This window comes from Numida meleagris, chromosome 18, assembly GCF_002078875.1.
Source record: "Numida meleagris isolate 19003 breed g44 Domestic line chromosome 18, NumMel1.0, whole genome shotgun sequence".
Classification (NCBI taxonomy): Eukaryota; Metazoa; Chordata; class Aves; order Galliformes; family Numididae; genus Numida; species Numida meleagris.
The window spans coordinates 5,807,161-5,828,564 of NC_034426.1; the positions used below are offsets into that span (position 1 = coordinate 5,807,161).

At 52.3% G+C, this 21,404-nt stretch overlaps 3 protein-coding genes across 4 annotated transcripts; all 3 read right to left on the bottom strand.

Moving 5' to 3' along the window:
- On the bottom strand, window positions 502-14,023 carry UNC119 (unc-119 lipid binding chaperone). Of its 2 annotated transcripts, none has more exons than XM_021415829.1 (5): window positions 13,821-14,023; window positions 8,079-8,192; window positions 7,020-7,122; window positions 5,987-6,159; window positions 502-5,623 (listed from the first exon to the last, which is right to left on the bottom strand). In XM_021415829.1, exons 1-5 carry the CDS (start codon window positions 13,936-13,938, stop codon window positions 5,511-5,513), a joined length of 621 nt encoding a protein of 206 aa, XP_021271504.1. In that variant the 5' UTR covers window positions 13,939-14,023; the 3' UTR covers window positions 502-5,510. The 2 variants fall into 2 exon arrangements, with proteins under 2 accessions (XP_021271504.1, XP_021271505.1); XM_021415830.1 differs by lacking the exon at window positions 13,821-14,023 and adding an exon at window positions 8,288-9,621.
- Window positions 14,406-18,605, bottom strand: PIGS (phosphatidylinositol glycan anchor biosynthesis class S). Its single transcript, XM_021415627.1, has 12 exons — window positions 18,447-18,605; window positions 18,218-18,357; window positions 18,035-18,146; window positions 17,826-17,915; window positions 17,508-17,599; window positions 16,990-17,188; window positions 16,515-16,657; window positions 16,299-16,413; window positions 15,906-16,051; window positions 15,728-15,828; window positions 15,170-15,380; window positions 14,406-15,019 (listed from the first exon to the last, which is right to left on the bottom strand). The coding sequence occupies exons 1-12, from the start codon at window positions 18,526-18,528 to the stop codon at window positions 14,744-14,746; spliced, it is 1,707 nt and encodes a 568-aa protein (XP_021271302.1). The 5' UTR covers window positions 18,529-18,605; the 3' UTR covers window positions 14,406-14,743.
- ALDOC (aldolase, fructose-bisphosphate C) lies at window positions 18,793-21,386 on the bottom strand (the record flags this gene model as incomplete). The annotated part of the gene is given in 7 exon segments (XM_021415628.1): window positions 18,793-19,227; window positions 19,686-19,885; window positions 19,968-20,142; window positions 20,222-20,305; window positions 20,802-20,962; window positions 21,031-21,085; window positions 21,175-21,386. Coding segments are annotated over 7 exon segments (983 nt in total), but the record flags the coding sequence as incomplete, so codon positions are not given.

The window sequence follows — 21,404 nt, forward strand, 5'->3', positions numbered from 1 at the left end:
ATGTCACGCAGCTCCAAAAAACGAAGATGGAACGACCTCCACCCACTCTGCTTCACTTCAGATGCTTTGCCTTTAGCCACTATGGCAGAGACGTGAATCGCAGATGTCACATCCACTCCAAAAGTCGGTTCTCCATAGAGCAGCTGGCAGAGTTTTTGAAAGCACAACCAGCTGCAAAACAACCATCTGCAGAAGTTCTGTTAGCGTGCCTGGAGAATAATTCACTTGCATTATGCCCCGAAAGATTCTCACCCATCAGAAGGCTGAACCCCATTTCAAACACTTCAATTGCCCTCCTTACATAGCTACAAGACACAAAAGAGCTTTCACACCTGCACCGTCATCACCTGAAAGTGGACGTGGTTACTCCCATTTGTGCAAAATTGGAGTTAAAACATGGAGCGAAAGCAAATGAGAATTTGTTTTCCATGGGCTAATGCGAAAATCTATTGTTAAATAACACATTATAAAAGGTATAAAGAATAGACAAGCACCCCCATCTCTGAGACCAATAATTTATTTCGCTTCGTTTTCATTTTGTCACAGGAGAAGAAACACTTGCTAACGAGAGTGACATGTTTAACCATTTTTCCTCGGTCATGGAAGAAGTTAAAGCACATTGCCTAGATGCACCTTTATGCCTAAACTGCCAATATTCAATTAAGCAAGTGTACACCCCTGCCCCATCCTTGCGTAGGTTAGGTTGAGTTCTCTCCTCCTGCAGGAAGACTGAATTGTAGCATCAATCTTGGCTCTCCCCCCTTATCAATCTGCAAACAAGTCAAGCAGATTGAAACCAAAGCCACAACAGTGGAATCAGTGCCAACGTGCCTTTTTTACCCCCTCATTTCCAACCAGTTCCTCACTGCCCCAGAAGGAAGCAAAGACCCCCGGTTTTCTGCAGACCAGCCCCTCCACATTGCACTGCCACCAAACTGGCCACAGTGGGTGGTGTTCTAGGAAACAGGCTGCTACCAAGATACAAAGAATTAGAAATGGACTGGATAAAAATGCTTCTAACGTTTTCTCAGTGGCGTCTTAACTAGAATCCTACTCTCCTTCCACAAAAAAAATATATATATATTTTTTTTTAATAAATACATTTTAATACAGACAATCCTGACTCTATGCAAAAAAAAAAAAAGTCAATGTCACATTCAAAACAGGGTTCCTCAGTGTAGCACTGGGATACGAGCAGACACCACAGTGGGCATGAACACAGTGATTCTAGGGAGGCAGTTACTACATGAACAGATACAGACACACAGTTCCACGCTCCATGGGGCTGTGCTGTGATATCGGACGTAACTGAGTATCACACTCTTCAAATACAGTTCCGTGCTTAGAAAATGATATGAAATGTCAATGAGATTTAACATCAGATTCGTAGGGAAACATTTGTAGAAACAGTGCTTTTGTATTTAATCGCGCTCGTGCTGGGCGTACAGAGAAGAGCTGCTGGTAGAAGCATGGGATGGCTGGAAGAGACCTCAAGCATCACCCCATCCCAATGCCCTGCCCACTCCAAAACTCAAGAGAAAAACCATTTACCCTTACAACGCCATTAAAACTTTGAGCTCCAATCAGCAGCAATTAACATTTTTTCTGTCCTTGTCTGCCTCCCTCATTTTTTCCCCAGAGATAACTTTACCTGCTGGAGTTGGTGTATGTAAGTCTGTCTCATTACCATTTGTACAATGCATACAGTTCTGATGGCTCTTTGTTTTTTTTTTGTAAACTCACCGTTTCCATTTTTCTTTCAATTTTTGGCAATCACAGTTTCCAAAATGGAAGAGACTTCATGCATTAAGAATAGGATAAATCTTTCCACACTGGGGGGAGTTATTTCACAAATATCATGACATAAAGGATATCCTCAGCATATACACGGTAATGATTTTTGGCTTTTGTCAATGAGAGGAGAACAAAACTCCTAAAATTTAAACCATTCTTGGTGTGTTCTTCTTGAAAATAAATAGTTCTATTTCCCCCTCTAAAGTTTGTGGAACATGCAGCCAACTACAAACGTTTTACCATTACTCTTCCTTACAAACTCTGAAATTTAAATTAATTTCAAATAAAATAAGAAAGTTTTGGGTTATAACTTCCCTATTCTTTTTTTAAAAAGGACACTATTGGCACCCACTTCTTTATCTAAGATTAATTCACTGTAAGTACACATATAGTCAGCATCACATGATGGGAGATGACAGTCACTACTAACAGTGAATCTTGGGTGGATTTTGATGTGGTTTTCTTTTTTTTTTTTTCCTCTTACATTCAGAAAGCCAGAGCCCAATTTTCCATCCTGGTTCATACAAACAGAGCTACAGTGCTCAGAATTAAAATCATTTTAAAAATGAGAAAAACCAATCATCATTCTAGTGCTGCTTATGGGCAAAAGCAGAATGTCCCAAGTCAACAGCATAGATTTCCACCTGGCTATGCAGCACTATAAGGGAAACTCCCTCTTGGTCAATAACTGCCATGTTTGTAAATACTGCAACTGTAGATTTTAAAGAAATGCAAACAACACGTTTCCGTGTGAAACAGAGCGATAAAGATAACCACAGCAGTGGGAAACACAAAAGCACCTCCACTGCATATCCCATAGGAACGTCTTCTTGTTTCCCTTGGCTTAGGAATAAGAATTTATTTGTAGGAAATTGTGGGGGCTTCTAGAAAAACAGAAAGAAATGAAAAGGTAAAGTTCCTCACCCAAAGCTAAAACAGGTTGGAATTGATGTTGTTGAAAATGCCCCACATTTTTTTCCTGTTATAAAGTATCCCTAACGTTAGAAGACAATAAACACATATAGTAAAATATCTCCCACGTGACTCACACTGAATTTTCTATCAGTCTGAAATTAAGACCCATTGAATCCGAGCTACCAGAACAGTAAGCAGATTTTGGGATGGAGATCAGCAGCGGATAGTTTGTCCTCTTGTGTTTAACCACACAATGCAGGACATCAGAAAGTCCGTTCAACAAAACTGTTGGGAAAAAAAAGGTAACTTTATGTTCTTTTTTCATAGGGTCCTATTTCGCTGATTACAGTCATATTTTTATGAAATTAGTTATTGGACTCCTAAAGACTTAAAAGGAGGTAGCATAAAAAGGGATCAGAACACGACTATCTCAGCTCAGCAAACAATGATTTGTGCATTGGTCACACAGAGAGGATACTTAGTTGGATAACCCAAGACTGACAAGAGTCTGCATCAAAATATAGGAATATATGAAGATGATAGAGCTGTTTGAAAGGTAAGACTGGCAACTCTGGCCAAGCACCATTGCTAAAAATCATTATTATAAACAGCAGGAAAGTGTTGAGAGACAGGAATAATTAAAACCAATAAGCAACACCTAAAACTGTATAGGGCACTACTTACAAATACTCTGTCTTCAATTTGCTCGTTCGAGAGTCAAAGCAAAATTAATCAACGCTCAAATCTGCACAATGTCATCGAATATAAAGATGAAGAAAAAAAAAAGGATGGGGAGGACAGAGACTTTTGGAACTATTTTCAACTTCAATCATTACTGTGCTATAAAATTTGCTGATCCATAGCTCAAAGCATAACAGAAATAAGGAGGAAACTATTCACAATCCTCAAAGAGCCGTAGGCTAAATGTTAAGTTTTATCCACTACCAGCAAAAAAAAACAATAAATACAAGTCTCACTGGGATAAGAATTACTGAAAGATAGCAGCTGTGTCAAATCAGTGGTTTCTCCATACTTTCTTAATAATCAATCTTAAAAAGAAAAAAAGCTGTAACCTAAATTCATTGTATTTTCTTTAGGAAATGGAATCCTTGAGGTGGGGGAGTCCCCTCCCCTGGAGGTGCTGGAGAACCATGGAGTTGTGGCACTGAGGGATGTGCTCAGTGGGCATGGTGGGGTTGGATCTGGGGATCTGAGAGGTCTTTCCCAACCTGAACGATCCTGTGATGCTATGAAACGGGCACACACCTGAGAGTGATCTCAACCCAATAACAGCACACAGCCTCCCTGCTCTTACGCTACATCTGAAACCATTGGTAGCTCTCCTGTTGGACTGAAGCTGTGACCAGAAAGATGTTAGTCACGACTGGAAATGGTATTTTATAAAAATTAGTACAACCACACGTATCTGAGGCTAACATGTAACATTCCACTTCAACTCACAGGAACAGACATGGAGACATCAAGTATTTATAGGAATATCTACAGACTGCAACTGCCTTTTTTTTTGTCTCTTTTTAAGTATCACTGAACTGATCTTTAGAGTAAGGGTTTCATGACATCAGGCAATTGGGCAAAAGTGAAGGATGGAAGCTTTTACCCTACACAACTTTCTCAGGTTTGGTTTTGCATGCACTACTCTATTGCCGCTGCTACTTCACTGCACTAATATCTTCCTAAGAAGTGCATCCTGAGAAACTTGTGCGAGGCTGTTCTTAAACTTCTTTCAGAGAGGGCTAAATTTTTGCTGCAGCTTAAAGCCATACATTATTAGAGTTGCTGTTTCACCTGTATTCATACTTGGTGCAAAACAAAGGGAAAACGCTGACATAACATTCTTCAAGTTCAGATACAAATGAGAGGTTGGACGTTCCATGCTTTCTGACTGCCCTAGACAAATTAGTGTTGCCCTAACGAGCATTGCTGAAGCCCTTGTCTTAGTGTTGAGCAGAGATGAAAGAAAATAGACATGTATGACACACAGCATGGACAGGCTGAACGGTAGCTATGTAAAAGTGTTAAATAAAGCTAAAATCCTTTTTTTAAAAAAAAAAAAACAAAACAGATTATTCTGGATTCAGTTTGCAAAAACTGAAATTAATGGAGAATGTTGAGAGGGCTTGTAGACACCCAACACTATTTTCTTCCATCTGAAATGCAGAAGGACAGTACCTGACGAAACTAGTGGTCTTCATTGCTTCCAAGATTTAAAAAACATCACATAGAAGGAGCAAAACAAAGGGATGAGATGCTTTTTTAGAGAAATAATCCAAAGATTAAACTTGACTTTGTAAGGTTTTCAGCTGGATGCACAGGTTAGCACTGGCCACGCTTTTGAAGCATTCACAACAAGAGCCAACCGAACAAAACTCTGCATTTGCATCCGTCCATTCACACGGTTTCTCAGATTGCATTCTCTGAGAAACCATCGCGTCCTAAAGGATACATGAGGGCAAGCAGACAAATCTGCAGAATTAGGGCAAAATCCCACAGGTCCCACAAGGCCATGTTCGAAGCAGACACCTAAAGAACATAGGGAGGTGGCATCCAAAGTTCACGTAGCATCGTAGAACCGCTCAGAGTTCTGAAGGTCTGGGTCTGCTCCGAAGCAGAAAGAGATGAGACTGGCCAATTTGGTCATGAAACTCCTACTGTGGCAGAGTCCTTGGTTGGTGGATCCGTGTCCAGCTGACGTTGTAGGCAACTGAACCGAAGGTGTTGGTGTCCCTGATGACTTCAATTGGAAAGCGAAGGCCAGCCCAGGTTGGCTGTCTATCCCGTGCTCAAGGTCCTCCACTGTATGAATAATCTGCCTTGTTGTGCATCACCAGCTTGTTATCTACGAAGTAGAAACTGTCCGACTGTGTCTCGTATGGATGGAGGATCATCTCTCGAACTGCAGGGAAAAAAAGAATCAATTGTGTTCAACAGAAGCCCTGCTGAGACAACAGACTGCATTGGCTTTCTTGTAGACTTTGTTTGAAGCATCTTTTAAGGAACTCGAACATAATTCAAGTATGTTAAGGCACCATACAAAGTCTAAGGGTTCTACCTATCCACAAAGCACTTCAACAGAAATCTCTCATGGTGTGGCAATAAGCAAAGAGCAGAAAACCACAATCATTTCCATAGGCTGTAGTACAAGGACAAGATGACTGACATACAAGATGAGGGGTTATAAAGAATACATAGCTACACAGATTTAATACTGATGCCAGCACTAAAACACACGAGATAACATCACAGTAACCGAACTTACTGAGATCCTCCGAGAGCTGTGGGAATTCATAGATGTGCTCGCATGTATTCTTACTGCTGGGGATGCAGAACCCAAATTCAAAATCAAAACTTTTCAGCAGCTGATCGCGGAAGTAGTGCCTCTCAATCATGCGGAAGTTATTGATGGGTTTGTCCCCTACTGTGAATTCCACCCTGAGAAGGAAGAGTAAGAGAGAAATGAGCTTTCATCTCAAGCAACGGTTTCGAGCATCCCTATGTCAACCACTAGAAGTTCCTTATTGCACTGGATTGCCACTCAAGTTTATTTAATTCTTCTGATGGGTATTAAAAAAAGAAAGACTTATTTGGTCCTTTTCTGCTTTTTAAATGGGGAGAAGTTACAGCTAGCACTATTTTTAAGTTTATCTTTACCATGAGGCATAACCCCTTAAGGAAAGATAGGTATTCGTTACACATGATGTGCTGAATTTTAACCTAGAGCTACATGTTGCAGTCAGGAATATTTCATGTCAGTTCTTCAGAAATACACATTTGGAGCTGATAGGAACTATCACACCGCATTCCAACTTCTGAACACCTGAATAAAATCAGTTTGTACTGGGAACTGTAACCAATGGTCAATAAAGTACTATGGACTTAATGCCATAATAGCAATGGGCATATGCTCTTAATTAGATCTAATTTAAACTTAAGTGAACATAAAGAAAAACAAAGGTAACAAAGGACTGCCATATAATGACACATATCTCTCTAAAATATCTAGTAAAGAGGCAGAAGCCCACCAGCCTGCTCTTGGGTGGCCAGAAAGCAATATTTTGGATATTAGGGAAAATTTCTTCTCCAAAGAGCAGTGATGCAGTGGCACAGCTGCCCAGGGAGGTGGGGGGGGATCACCATCCCTGGAGGTGCTCAGGAACCACAGGGATGTGGCACTGAGGGCCGTGGTCAGTGGGCACGGTGGGGGTGAGGTGGGGGGTCTGAGAGGTCTTTTCCAACCTGAATGGTTCTGTGATTCTACATCAAAGAAAAGCAGCACAGGAGCAGTTACTTACGTGGCCCCCACCTGCCGCAGCCTAAGGAAAGCTGGGGTGAACTGGTAGCGCACAAAGCGTCCCGCATTGGGGTCAACGTCCTTCTTGTCATTGTGCTCACGTTCTGCAAAAGTGCAAAGCAAAGACTGCGTTGGACAACGTTTCCACCTAACAATCCCACTGCGGAAATTGGTGGTATGTTCCTCATTGGGTGGTTTATTCCTCTGCCTCAGTGGCAAAGCTGTGCTCTCTTTCTGTCCCCTGGGCCATTCCCGTTGAGTTGGCAGAGTTGGAAATTGGTTCACAAAGAACTAAAGGTCTTTCTGGCAGGACACCGAGCACACAAAGAGCCCTCTGTGAAGAGCCTACATGAGCATGACTGTGTATTTTAACTAAGAAAACTCATATTATAAGCAAAAAAGATTCACAGATGAACGTTTGAGGCTCCGTCACCAAACTAAAGGACACACAAAACACTATGAACTATCCATTAGAGATTCCAATCCTGATTTTCTTTATTGGGGAACGGTGAAAGTCTGGTTTTTGAAAGAGATTGGGAGCTTTAGAAATTATCTGTTCACGGTTAAATAGGGGATACTTAACGAAGTCAGTATGCAATAGGTCCAAAGCAAAAGCAGTGTTAACCACAGCATCATGTTAAGCAGGGAGATTCCCTGCCACAGGACATGGGAGATTCTGCATTGGCTCAAGAAGTTGGTACATGGGCTCAAGAAATAAGGGCTACTAAATACAAGGACATCATCTGCAGTCATACACGAGCTAATGAGCAGCCAACACATGCTGACCTCCTCCTCCTTTGCTTCTATTTACAACATCCATCTGTCCTTTCTCATCACAGATGGAGGTCGTAATACAGGAGCAATTAATTCTGTTCAGTGTATTGGTACAAAGGAATACCTGAACAGTTTTTCTGCTGCAGGTTGGGAATCTAGCCCTCCTGCAGGTGAACATTTCTCCTGTTTGGGGGACATATTGAGTAAAAGGGGTGGGAAAAGGCAAAAAGAATCAGGCATTAATATTGGTTTGTTCACAAAGGCAGTACTGTGTGTGCGCACCCACCTGATGCTGCTGGCTTGGTGATTTCAAACAACACTGTGCCCGATTCCATGTCCCGGATTTTAAACCTGGTGAAGTCGATCTTGTAAACGTTTTCCTCTGGAGTGCATAGGTAATCTGCAGCAGAAAGCACAGTGACATGAAGGCTTTGTGTCTACAAAGGCAGCCCCAGCGCTGCGTGCCCATACGGCCCCGCACTCAGAGGTCATCACCTTTTCCCAACTTTGTGCCAGTTGCTTCTGGATCCATTTCTCCTTAAGGGCACTGAGAGCAGTCAGTACCTCCGCCAAATCCTTGCCTTCTCAGGGTAAGAGGCTTTGCCTATTTAAAAAACTGCCCTCTCGCAGAATGCGAGCACTAAGCAGCTTTACGGGCACTAAGCCGACTGCACTGCCTGGAGCAGGATCCCCCTCCCCACGCCATCTCCCCTCTCTCCAGACAAAGCACGGCCTCTTCCCTCTACCAATGCTCATCCCATGCAAGGACTCATTCCTCGGCACTGAAAATGGCGTTGAAGCCCTTCCCTGCACTAGAAAGCAGGGAGCCCAGGGCACCTTCCCCAGAGCACAAAGACAAGTCTGGAGCTGCGTCTGTCTGCAAGTTAATTATTAAGTGTTTTCCTTCTGCAGAATTCCTGCCCATCCAGCACCATGGCAACAGCTTTATCCCCCTCCTTGGCAGCAGTGTTGCTACAGAAACAGTGTCCATGACTCATCCACAGGAGAGGAGAGCAAATCAGAGCCACCGGAAGGGAGAAAACCCCAAGCAGAATCCCTACCGGGCTCCTGCCCATCGACGCCTGCACCTCTGCACTAGTTCTTCCCACAGAAAGTATTCAAAAACCTTTCTTTATTTTGATGAGCGTGCCCGTATCTAACCAGATGGCGTCTGGGGAAAGAATCGTGGAATCACTCCAGTTGGAAAAGACCTCTCAGATCCCCAAGTCCAACCCCAGCCCACCCCACCGTGCCCGCTGACCACAGCCCTCAGTGCCACATCCCCACGGTTCTCCAGCACCTCCAAGGACACGGCGAGCCATAAGGCTGCTCAAAGCTCCCATAGGCGAAGCAGATCATTACAAGAAGGGGAGTTTTTGCTTCTTGCTTCTTCCACTTCCTCCAAAGCAGGCTGCATTGTTTCCCTGTTGGGAACCCAGTAATCACGGTGTCTCCTCAAACAAGCCCTCAGTACTCACTCGATGCACCACAGATGAACAACTGATGAAGGAATGGACACATGAACATCTTAGGAACCCAGTAGTAGGCTGTCTTTTAGCCTGACATACCCAGGGTAAGTATTACAAAAACAAATCACAAAAGAGGACCGTTTCCTACTCCTCCTAAAGCACAGTGAGTTGCTAAATCCCAGAGCCCCAATCCCAAAGTTATTCATGTTTCTGACCGCCTCAGAAGAAACAGGACGAAGGAGGATGGCCTTAAGTTGCACCAGGGCATGGTCAGGTCAGATATTAGGAACAATTCCTTCTCCAAAGAGCAGTGATGCATTGGCACAGGCTGCCCAGGGAGGGGGGGGTTCCCCATCCCTGGAGGTGCTCAGGAACTGTGGGGATGTGGCACTGAGGGCTGTGGTCAGTGGGCACGGTGGGGTCTGTATCATGTCCAAAGATCTGCAAGTGCCCGTCCTTACAGAGTGGGTTATTGAGTGGATGAGATCAGGTGTTACTTACTCCCAAGGGTAAGAAAGAACTCAAGATCTAGAGGTGAAAAGGAATGCAAACCGTGAGGATGCTGTACAAGAAACAGCCACAGTGGCTTGCAGTAGGATCACCTCTCCTCTACACAATGACAAGAATTTAGGGAATGAGAAGACTCCGGTCACCATCCGGACCTATTTCTTAACGTGCATTAGCCAACAAGGTCAGCGGCTATTTTGAAGACTGCTCCCAAGATGTAAGCCAGGTATAAAGCAGAGACGACTGCAGAGGAATTGCTGGGAGCTGGAGATTAGGAGATTATCAGATTGAAGAGACTCAGGAGGAAGCGAGCAAAAATAGCACCAGCCCAGCCAAGACTCGGAGCGGTGACGCAGGACAGAGTGCAGGACCTGGAGGGGAAGGCAGGGCAGGTTTCCATTAAAGAAAGAACTCAGCCACCTCCCTGCCCTGTGCCTCCCCAGTTCAAGTCCCACAACTTTCCATTCCCTCTGCCATCTCCAACGGGGACAGCCCAACCCTTGGGCTTTGGCAGAAGGACAAACCCTCTCAGCTCAGCCCTGGTGCTGCGCATACACCATGTGTGCTCCCCTGGAGATCTCACAGCCCATCTTGCGGGGTGAGGGTGCTAACAAAGCCCTTCCTCTGCACAGCACTTCAAGCTGGGAGCCATCACCAAGCCTTGAAAAGGTTCGCAGCGTCTGTTGTGCTGCCGAGGGAAGAAGTCACGGTGACAGCAGCTTGACACAGCTCCGCAATATGGCTCTGCTGCAGGAAATCTGCGTATCAAAACACTTCTACACATCACAGCCCCAGACAGTGATTCACTAACCCCCCCACTGACAACCCCCAGCTAATCAGAGCTCCTGATGTAATACGTTGTCTCGATTAAGTGGGGAAGGAAGGGCAAGTCGTGGCTCCAGGAGCAGCTCTGAAGATTGATCCGCATGCATCGGTTTGGAGCTAACCCAGCTCAACTGGAATGGAACGCACCCACCAGGTGCCTGCCCTGACCACCAGGCCCCTCTGCCAGGTTGGCTAAAGCTGCCATCTCCGAGAAATCCCAAATGACAGCTCACGGAAGAGATTACTTTCAGGAATGATTAAGCACGCCTTCCTTATTTTTAGGCTTTGTTTTGTAAGTGTTTCCAAGTATGTCATCGATCATTTATCCAACCTCTGGTTTTGCTAGCGTCAAAGCAGCCCTCGGAACAAAACTTAGAATAGTAAAACTTAAGATAAGCCTTATCCCAGGGGCACAGACAAACCCTGTGGGTGCCCAGGGCTGTGCTATGCGTGGTGCTCTCAGCCTGAAGCTTGCCCTTGGTTACGTATCGGTTTGACAACTGGCATCGTCACGTGGCAATAGGGGATGGCACTGCGAACGCTGCTATGCCGTCCTCCTGCTGACCACCGATGGCTCCCATCCCAAAGCCAGACAAAGAAATTAAAGCCCTGCTGGAATTAACCTCGCCTGCAGGCCACGTGGGAGTAGCACAGCGTGACCTAGCAAGCATTCGGCGTGGTCAAAGGCAGCAGGGACAGTGCCCAGCTCCTCTCCCTGCCCCACAACGTGGGACGTTGGCAGACGCGCACCCCGATAACTGCAGAGACGCCGCTCTGATCCTCCGGCTGCTGCAGTAATTAATTGCAATTTGAACTGAGCTCTGCCCTGCTCCTTTGCTAATCCCGAGTTAATCACGTCACAAGGTTTTCCTCTTTTTGTAACCGCGGTTGGATGAGCAAGTAACAAATCCTGCTAATTGCAAAGAAAGCGGTGCCTTTGCCTTACACCTAACCCAGCTGCAGCAGCACAGAGCCAGCCCTCCAAAAGACCCAGGCACACCAGGGCAGCAGCCCAGGTCCGTCAGGTTTGACCTTAGCGTGCCCAGAAGCGATGGAGAGCGTGACACTGCAAGGACACAGCACAAATACGCAGGACAGCTTGCACGCTCCCCCTTTAAGCTTATTAGAAAGGCATCAGGAGCAGAGCCACGAGCAGCAGAGTGGGTTCAACAGTGCGAGCTGCTGCAGTACCGGCCTAGAAGTTTGGATAAAAACAAGTTATCTGGAACTGTGAGGGATGTCCACGGCACCAGGACAGCGCTGCTGCAGTTCTCAGCCCACCATCAGCTCCTATGTCAGCTTCACATGGGCTGGAGCACCTGGATCTGGGCGTCAGAATGGGGGTTGGAGGTATACAAGAGGCTGTGGTCACAAGTTGGGTTGGTTTGGTGGTGTGAGCATTAAGGTTTGCAAAGGGAAAGAGTTAATTCAAGTAGTTTTAAGAAGAGAGCTGAAGGGAAAGAATGGAAGAGGAGAGAAAGAGGAGATGAAGAAGAGAAATTTTACCCTGTACCTCTCCATCCACCAATCTCTGATGGTTTCCTTAGTGCATCCCAATGCATACCACCACTGTAACACCTTTTAAAAGCCATACGTGACCAAGACCAGGACAGCACACAGTCCTTGCCAGCTCCTCTTATTCTCCTGATGTTAAAACACAGACGGGGGAACCATGAGCTTATCTTTCTCCTGGTCCAAGGAGCACTCCCCATGCTCTCTATCCCATATCCTCCTTCCAAATTCCAGCCAGGCACGAGCCACACCCCAGACATTGCCCTAACTACGAGCACCGAGGCTGCATACTGTACACTGTACATACCAAGCTGGAAGAAGAAAGAATGAGGAAGGAGTTGTTTCTAGGTTTCCAGACAAAGCACCAGAGATGGTGTGAACTTGGCCACATCCCCAACGCATGCAGCTGCTTTTGGATCACAAAGTGCACTGAAAGCGCCCTGTCTGCCCCAGCTTCACACCTCCACCATGCACTCAAACAGAAGCAGAGTAAGATGCTTTCTGGAGTGCAGGGAAGATGGACAGGAAACGCCTGTGAGTGCTGCCCCATGGAAAGAAGAGGCAGGAGAGCAGCTCTGCTTCCTGTGGGGTGATCAGCTCAGCGTTCTTGCACTCTGGGAATGCGGGTGCTTACCAAGAGCAGGCAGCAGCATCAAGGCCAGGGTGCCCAGAGCTGAAGCCACGTGAGCTCTGCACGTCCCAGGAGCAAGAGCAGGGGGTGGCCACGTGCCTGCAGCCCCCTGAGACGGCACCACTGCATGCAGGGCCACGTGGGCTCCCAACAAGCAAAGCACTGAGCACAGCCATCGCTGGGACTCACCATCCAACTGCTGCTCTTCTGAGCATGCTGCCAGCACGCTCCAGTGCCTGCCGCTCTGATTTCTGGGCCTGGGCAGTGAGTCACACCACACAGCCCAGCCGAGCATCTCAGCAGGGAAACAGAGACACAGGAGACCCCCCCCCTCCCAGATCAGCACTCCCTACAAGGCTTCCTCCCCTCCCTTCCTTCCACCCACCCCTGAGCTGCTCAGCCTCCAGGGCTGCCTGCATGCCCCAATACCCACAGCCACATCCCTTCTTTCTGGGGCTTCTCGTGGCACAGCCCTGCCTGCAGCACTGATCCTGCTCCAAGCACAGCCACTCAGCGCTGCCCCCTCCTCTCCCGCAGAGTGTCTCTGTGATGTCTACACACACAAGATGCAAAAAGGCCTTTTGGGAGGGTGGGGAGCAGTGCACTGCCACAACCAGGCTGGCCTGGAGCATGTGCCATCCCCCAGCTCAGCGTGCTGCAATCCCAGTAGGTCCAGCACAGCGGCTGCCACGCGAGCACAACAGCCCCTCCAGCCCCACAGGATGCTCTCAAGACCACACTAGCGCTATGGGGGGGGTGGAAAAGGGGAAACCAATCGGGAAGGCTGCAGGATGGGTCAGTGGTCACAACACTCCTCCCTGTCGGAGCTGTGAACTCAGCCTCCCCCCCCCCCCCCAACAGCCGGAGGTTCAGCTTGGCCCACCCATAGGACGGGCACAATGAGCAGCATCCCACCTCTGACCCGGCTGGCGGGTCCCACTCCGTAACGTGAGCATCCCTGCAGGGCACCCCCATCCCTCACCCCCTCCCCACCCCCCGGGCTGGGTCTCCCCTCGCACCCAAAGCGCGGCCCCATCCCTCACCCGCCGGGGACGCGGTGCCCTCCCCCCCCCGAGCCCCGTACCGCTGGTGACCCGCTGCAGCCCCAGCACGTCGTCGGGTCCGATCAGCGCTTTCCGACCCAGCTCCTCCTCGGTGCGCGCTGCCGCCCCCCCGGCCCCGCCGCTCTTCTTCACCTTCATGGCCCCTCCGCTTCCTCCGCCGCCGGTGTGAGCGGCCCCGCTGAGCGCTACCGCCGGCCCCGCCGCACCGGGAGGGGCAGCACCGCCCCCTGCACGCACCGCCCCCCGCACGGCACAGCCCAGCGCCGCCGGGAGCACCGCCCGGCACCGCTCGCAGGGCCCCTCGCTTCATCCCCAGCAGCCCCGAGAGCATCAGGATGAACGCGCTCCTGTTTCCCCTAGACGACCCCAAAGGGGTTCCCCCAACCGCCCCTTGAGAGCTTTAAGGTTGACGTGCCGAAGGGAAAAGCTCGGTCGCAGTAAGGAGTCTCAAGCCCAACACCCACAGACCCCATTAGTAACTGCCTCCCAGCAGCAGAACCCCACAACCCTCCCCCCCCCCCCAACTAGGTGCTGTGGGCTACGTACCTTTGAGACAGGACTCACTCCAAAGCAAGAGGTGGACAAAGCCCAGGGAGCAGGAGAGATTCGCACAGCCCCACCCCAGCCCCCTGCACAATGGGGCAGATGGGTTCTTTATTTACACGTGAACACAGCGCGGGGCTGTGGGGTGCATGCAGGGGCTCCCCCCCCTTCCCTCAAGTCTCAGCAAGAGGGGTGCAAGCAGCAGTTCTGAGTGGAGGGTGCAAGACCCTGACTGAGAGCATCTCTCACCCCTGAAAGCAGCTTCCTCTCACTCCTGCACCTGGAGCGCAGCAGGACCCCAGTCTGGGCCTGACCCAACACAGTTCTGGGTGCCTGCTTGCACCATGATTCAGTGCACTCCGTGAGGTCCCAGCCCTGAGGCAGTGCACCATCCGTGGGCTCAGTCCATCTTGGTAGGCTCCTTCTTGCTCTGCCTGGCCTCCCGGAGCATCTTGGCCAGGGAGAGGAGGATGGGGACGGCCATGGGCAGGAAGAGTGGGATATAGATGGCGAATTTCTGGTCATCCGGAAAGTAGAGAAGATGGAGGAGAGAGGGGTCGAAGAACGCCCGCTCCGAGGAGGTGACAGCTTCCTTGCTGGCCTGGAAAGCCGAGCGCAGGCGGCCCTCAGCCAGCTCTGTCACAGCATCCTGCACTGCAGCCACCGCTCGGTACACCTGCACGGGAACAGCACAGCAGTCAATCCCCAACCAGGGAAAACCAGAGAAACAAAGCTATGGGGCCTTGCTCCTGGGCAGTCCCCCACTGCTCTGCGCGGGGACAGCAGCTCCTGGCCCCCTCCCCACATCAGGGTGCCCCAGCCCTACCTCTGAGGCAACGTCATCTTTGATGACGATGTTACTGATCTGGTCCAGCAGCTGTGCCAGCGAGGTCAAGGTGGTGGACACAGTGGCAATATTCTCCAATGTATGGGCCCAAAGCAGGCGGTCCAGCTCCCAGTCGGCCAGTCCCTCATTCCCTGGGCTCTCCATCAGGAAGTCAGGGGGCAGCCCCTCCTGAGATATCCCAAACAGTAACCTGGGAACAGATGGGAAGATCCCAGCCTGCATCAGGATACACAACATGTGTGCTCCTTGCTCTTCGCCCTCTCTGGTGCAATGAGTCCCAGCAGGGCTCTGCTCACACCCAGCAGCCTCCTGCATGTGGGGCACGATGAGCCAAGCCTCACACATCAGGACACACAACAGCACTCCTGACCAGGAGTGGTACTGGTTGGTGGTCAGCACCCAAAAGGCCACAAGGAATCACCCTCAGTCTCCCAGAGCCCACAGAGGGACTGAGCTGGTGGGCTCCAATATGGAGTTGCTGGGCTCTGACCACATCAATGCACATGTGGGTCAGGGGAGGGAAGAGCGAGTCCTCACCGGAGCTGGGCCAGGAAAACCTCCATCACTCGCACCATGTCCACATCCACGTGCAGCGGGAGGGAGGTTTGGGGGGAAGCAGGGGCTTCAACATTGTAAATCTGCAGGAAAGCGTGTCAGTGAGGCACAGCCAGAGCCCGGAGTGAGGTTAAGCACTACTAAAATCATGGCCCCGTACCATGATACCACCCCAGCGGGGGCTGTGGAAAGCATTGGTGGCCACTGGGGCTCCATCCTTGTCCTGGATGTAGAGTGGGGAGTGGGAGCGCTCTGGCACATACAGCAAGAAGTTCAGCACGGGGTAGAGCGAGGCAGCACTGGAACCTAAAGCAGAACTGAGTCAAAGAACTCCCCTGGCCTACAGGGACAGTGAGACAGGGCAGCCTTGCTCTTCCTTAAGCTGCAAGCCTCAAACAGAACACCCAGCCCAGCAGGTGTCAGGCAACCCCACCCCCACCAGGACAGGCAACACGTGATGCTGCAGCAAGGGAAGGGGCACAGGTGCAGGCACAGCTGTCCCTGCCTCAGCAGAGCCTGATTTCACTAGAGTGGAGCTGGGAGCAGTGCTCACCCAGCCGGGCCTCCACAGGGTTGATGACGTGCGGGAGACTGTGTGCACTCAGGATGAAGGTGGAGGACTCCTTGTCAAAGCGTGGCGTTACCCCGAGAACAGCATAGTACAGGATCTGCAGGGATGCAACACAGGTGTTGCTGGCAGAGAAGAACTTCCCAGGGCACATGGCAGGGCCAGGGCTGGGCTCTCCCCATTGCCTCTCCCAGCCCTCACCTGAGAGTCGACAGAGAAGTTGGCCACGAGGTTCAGCTTGTCCAGGATGGGCTGCACGTAGCGGTTCACGGCACCCTCGATGTCCCAGTCCACATCATGCGACTTAGGGTCAGGGTTGAGCAGGCTGAAGGTGATTTCGTACCCTGCCAAGCACCCAGACCGTGAGGCACTGGCACAGCCAGTGATGCCAAGATTGGGCAAGTGGCTACAACAGAGCTCCCCAGAGCCACGGGACCTGACACTCTTCCTCCCAGGCCCTCCCTGATGTGGGGTCACACTCCAGTACCCCAGCACACATGGATCATAGTGCAGGTCCTGTCCCCAAGCAATGGACAAGAGCAAAGGGAAGACTCTGGGGGCTGTTATTCCAGAAGACATCCAGGGCTGCTACAGGTACAGCAAGAACAACCTCATCCCAAAAGCCAGCCGTGGCATTCTAGGGGGCAGGGAAGAAAGCTGGGGTGCAAATCCATACCCAGGCTGGATTTCAAATGCCGCCAGGCGTCGGGGCCAAGCTGGCCATCAGGAACACGGTCTGAGAGGGCAGCAGCGATGGAGCTGGCCGTGAAAGACATCATCTGCATCAGCTGCTGGAGACGGGCGTGGAGGGTGGCCAGGCCCTGCCCAGCCCTCACCAGGGCACTGCGGTGCTTCCCCACGTAGACATTAACACCCTGGGGAAGGGGCAGCAATGAGGGTTGGGAGCAGGGACAGCTCTACCAACACACCAAAGAGCTGGGTGTCATCTGTGACAACCTGGGGAGAAATGTGTCCCCCCCAGGGTACTTTCAAGGGACAAAATTCCATGTTCCTCCCTGCTCCTAATGGTCCCATTTCTCACTAAGGTTTTGCAGCAAGACCCTTTACATCACTGAACCCCAGGCTGCATTCTGGTAGGACAGGGAACACGGAGAACTGTGGGTTTCCTCCAGGATAGGCTGCCCCAGAGCTGCAGTGTCACACAGAGGGTGGCACTACAGGTTGCCTCCCTACCTGAGGCAGGAGAGAGGAGCCTTCAGGAACCACGTACACAGTCAGAGAGCCTGATGGAGAATCCTGCAGCGCGTGCAGAGCAGCATCAGCCTCTGAGGAAGACAGACCCATCAGTGGAGCTAGGATTCTCACTCCGCTCCCCATCCCACAGGCAGCAAAGCCGAGCTCTGGGCTAAGCCAGCCTCAGAAAGCAGAGCTGCTCCTCCAGGGCCGAGGTCAGGCTGCAGAACGCCCACGTGCAGCCCTTCCAGGAGGGAAAAGCGCAGCACACGGCACGCAGAGCCACGGGCGTGCCTGCTATGCTCTCCCACCCCGTACCTCGCGCTGTGGCTGCTCCCAGCGCCGCCTCCTCCCGCGCCGTGGTGCCGCGATACGCTGTCTCGGTGCGGGACGTGACATCGGATCGTGCTGTCAGGTGAGAAAATCCAAACAGAGGATGAAAACCTCAGCGCAGCCCTCAGCCTCCAGCACCTCCCAGGTGCCAGGTGGAGGAGGGACGGGGCAGGCGCCGACCGCGGGTCTCTTACAGCTGCCGGGGACACGCTCCTCCCGCACGTCCCGGTACGGCAGCCGCCGGGGCAGGTCCGCGGGCACCGAGCCCGGGAGGAACACCACCGAGACGCTCACGGCCACCTGGAACTGAGGAACACAGCGTGTCCCGGCCCTCCTCCAGCCCACCCCCCCCCCCCCCCTCAGCCACCGTCGCTCACCGGCAGCCGCCCCAGGGCCGCGATGTCTCCGTAGGGCAGCGCGGCGCGGTACGTCTCCGTCGTCTTCCACCACAGCGGCAGCCCCAGCAGCACGGCGATGGCGGCGAAGGACAGCGCGGCGCGGCGACCCCGGGAGCGCTCTGCGGGGACACCCGGGTAAGGCTCCGGGCCTCGCTCTACCCCGTCCCGGCCCCAGCGAACCCGGCACGACGCGCGGTGCCACCGGTACCTGTTTCATCCGCCGCCGCCGCTGCCGCCATCTTCTCTTCCTGCCCTACTGAGAGGGCGGGGCTTATGCCCAGCTCAGCCATTTAAAAACACCCGGCGCAGAGCACAGCCAATAAGCGCAGAGCTAGCGAAGAGGCGTGCCAAATGTGCGCGCGGCACAGCCAATCAGAATTCTGTGGGCGGGACTCGGCGCCTACGGGTGCCGCCGAGGGTCAGACGGTGCCCACGCGTTCGGGAAATGAGGGAACGAGGAAGCAGCGCTCCTCCCCCGCCCCCATACAGCCCCGCGGCGGGCTGAGGCCGGGCGCAGCTCATCGCATGGGTGGGAGCAAGGAGCCAGGCACAGCAGCGCTGTCTCTACCGTTTATTATTCGCTGTTAGGCTATTTTGGTACACGGGGTGCACACGAGAACACGACATGAGCGTCCCGAGGGCGACGTTGACCGGGACTGCGAAGCTACGCTGGGGCAGGGGCACCCCCAGGCCTCCCCTCCTGCCCTCCTCACGGCCGGGCCCTCCCCACCCTGGCCTGGCCAGAGCCCCCTTTTCTCTCTGGGGGGACCCAGGCCTTCCCCTCATCCGCGTGGGGCCACCTTCCCCTCCCCTGGGTGGCTGGGGTGGAAGCGGGGTGGTGTGAGCAGTGGTGGGGGGGTCCGGGGCGGGGGCCAGCAGGGCCCACTGGAGGCTCAGTACGCATGGTTGGCCACGTAGAGGGACTGCCCGGCGGCCCCCGAGTCGTCCCCACTGCCCTCGTACTTGCCCAGTGCTGCCAGACCGTTCACCTGTGGGGAGAGAAAGTGTCAGGCCATGGGGCACAGCCCTCGTGCCCCCAGCATCCCACAGACATGGCCCTCGGTGCCCTCCATCACCCTCCAGGCATCCCCCACCCCAAAGGCATCGGCATCCCACCGCCAGCCACAAGGATACAGCCCTTGGTGTCCCGATCCTTCTGCAGAGACAGCCCTCAATATCCATGTCACCCTCGGGAACAGGTTTTCCCCGTCACCTACAGGGACTTGAGATGTCCCCATCACCCATAGGGTCTTCGTTCATGGGGCTCCCACCCATAGGGGTTTGGTTCTTGGTGTTCCCACCATCCTTCATTCTTCGTGTCCCCATCACCCACAGGGACTTGGTTCTTGATATTCCCACCACCCATAAGGGCTTCACTCTTGGCGTTCCCACCCCCCACGGAGCACAGCCATTGGCATCCCATCCCACAGGGGCCATCCCCCATCACCTCTGCACGCTTGACAAACTCCTCGGTGGCGGCGTTGGCGTTGTCCCGCTGCCCACGCCAGGCGCTGAGCGCTGACGCCTGCAGTGCCCGCCCATAGGAGAAGGTGAGGGCCCACGGCCGCACCAGAGGGCATGTGTTGATGGCGTTGAGGTTGATGGAGGCCTCCTCCTCACTCTGCCCCCCAGACAGGAAGGTGACACCTGCAGACAGCAGCATTATGGCACCCAGATGACCACCAGGCATCACGTTTCTGGGGTTTCCACCACGTCCTGGTGGCAGTACCTGGCACGGCCGGGGGCACGGTGCGGCGCAGAGCGGTGACAGTGGCCATGGCGATCTCCTCAGGGCTGTACTTGGTGGGGCAGGAGTGCCCTGGTGTCACCATGTTGGGCTTCAGCAGGGTCCCCTCCAGGTAGACGTGGTGGTCACTGAGCGCCTTGTAGACGGCTGCCAGCACCTGGGAACAGACAACATGGAGTTTCATGGCATGGAATAGTGTGATACATCCCCACCCCACTGCCTGCCCCACTGCTCACCTTCTCTGTCACATACTGGCACCGTTTGAGGTCGTGGTCACCATCAGGCAGAATCTCTGGCTCCACGATGGGCACAATACCGTTCTGCAAACACCAGGCAGATGCCATCGCAAGGACGTTTTTGGCCCCATAGCAACATAAGGCATTGCCTAGACTTGGGGGTGATGCTCAACCTAGGAGTGTCAATTCTTGGCCCCATGGGCAACGTTCATGCTTGTGGGGGTGATGCCTGGCCCCACGAGTGACGCCTGGCCCAAAGAGAAATGTCCATCCCAAGGGGCAATGTTTGGTCCCAGGAGGCTATACCCATCCCTGTGAGATGTTACCTAGCCCACACGTTGATGCCCAGCCCCATGGGTCATTGCCTGGCCCCACAGGGTGACGTTCATCCCATGGTCAATACCCAACCCACAGGTTGATACTCATCCCTACAGGGCAACACCCAGGCCCTAGAGTAACACTGAGCTCCATGGTCAGTGCCCATCACTATGGGGTAATATCTTTGAGTCAATACCCATCCCATGGGTCAGTGTCCACTCCATGGAGTGCCCAGCTGCACGGCCTGGCCCCAGATCCATACCTGCTGGCAGATGCTGGCATAGCGGGCCAAGACATTGGCATTCTCCATGATGGCGAGGGCAGAGGGGGTGTTGTCACTGATTTTCAGCACGCAACGCCACTTGGCAAAGTCAGCCCCATCCTTCTTGTACTGGGCACAGCGCTCCGACAGCCCATCCAGACCTACCGGGCAGCACGTCAGCCCCACAGCCCCAAATCTCCCACCCTCACCCCCCATTCACCGCACCTACCCTGCGTGGTGGTCTCCCCATCCGTCCCGGCCAGCGGAACAACACCTTTGTCCACCTATGGATGGATGGATGGATGGAGGGTGGACATGGAGCCCCATTGGGCATCCCCAAGCACCCCAAAAACCACCAGATTCTCCTCCCCACCTTGATGCCCACAACGATGCCCTTGTCTTTGATCATCTGGACGAAGGGAGTGCCATCGTCAGCCTTCTGGTACATGGTCTCGTGGAAGAAAATGACCCCCCCGATGCACTTCTTCACCCGGCTGTCGGCGCTGAACAGGATCTGGCGGTACAGCCGGCGGTTCTCCTCCGTGTTCTCCACCCCGATCTGGTTGAGGCGCTTGGCCATGCTCCCTGCGGGCACCCAGCACC

Coding starts and splice junctions, on each gene's coding strand:
- UNC119 (XM_021415829.1), bottom strand. CDS start 13,938: ATGAAGGTGAAGAAGAGCGGCGGGGCCGGGGGGGCGGCAGCGCGCACC. Junction 8,193..13,820: donor GCTGCAGCGGGTCACCAGCG/GTACGGGGCTCG, acceptor TTTCTGCTGCAG/ATTACCTATGCACTCCAGAG. Junction 5,624..5,986: donor ACAGCTCTCGGAGGATCTCA/GTAAGTTCGGTT, acceptor TTTTCCCTGCAG/TTCGAGAGATGATCCTCCAT.
- PIGS (XM_021415627.1), bottom strand. CDS start 18,528: ATGGCTGAGCTGGGCATAAGCCCCGCCCTCTCAGTAGGGCAGGAAGAG. Junction 15,829..15,905: donor CCCGCTGGGGTGGTATCATG/GTACGGGGCCAT, acceptor GCTTTCCTGCAG/ATTTACAATGTTGAAGCCCC. Junction 15,381..15,727: donor GTTTTCCTGGCCCAGCTCCG/GTGAGGACTCGC, acceptor ATCTGTTCCCAG/GTTACTGTTTGGGATATCTC.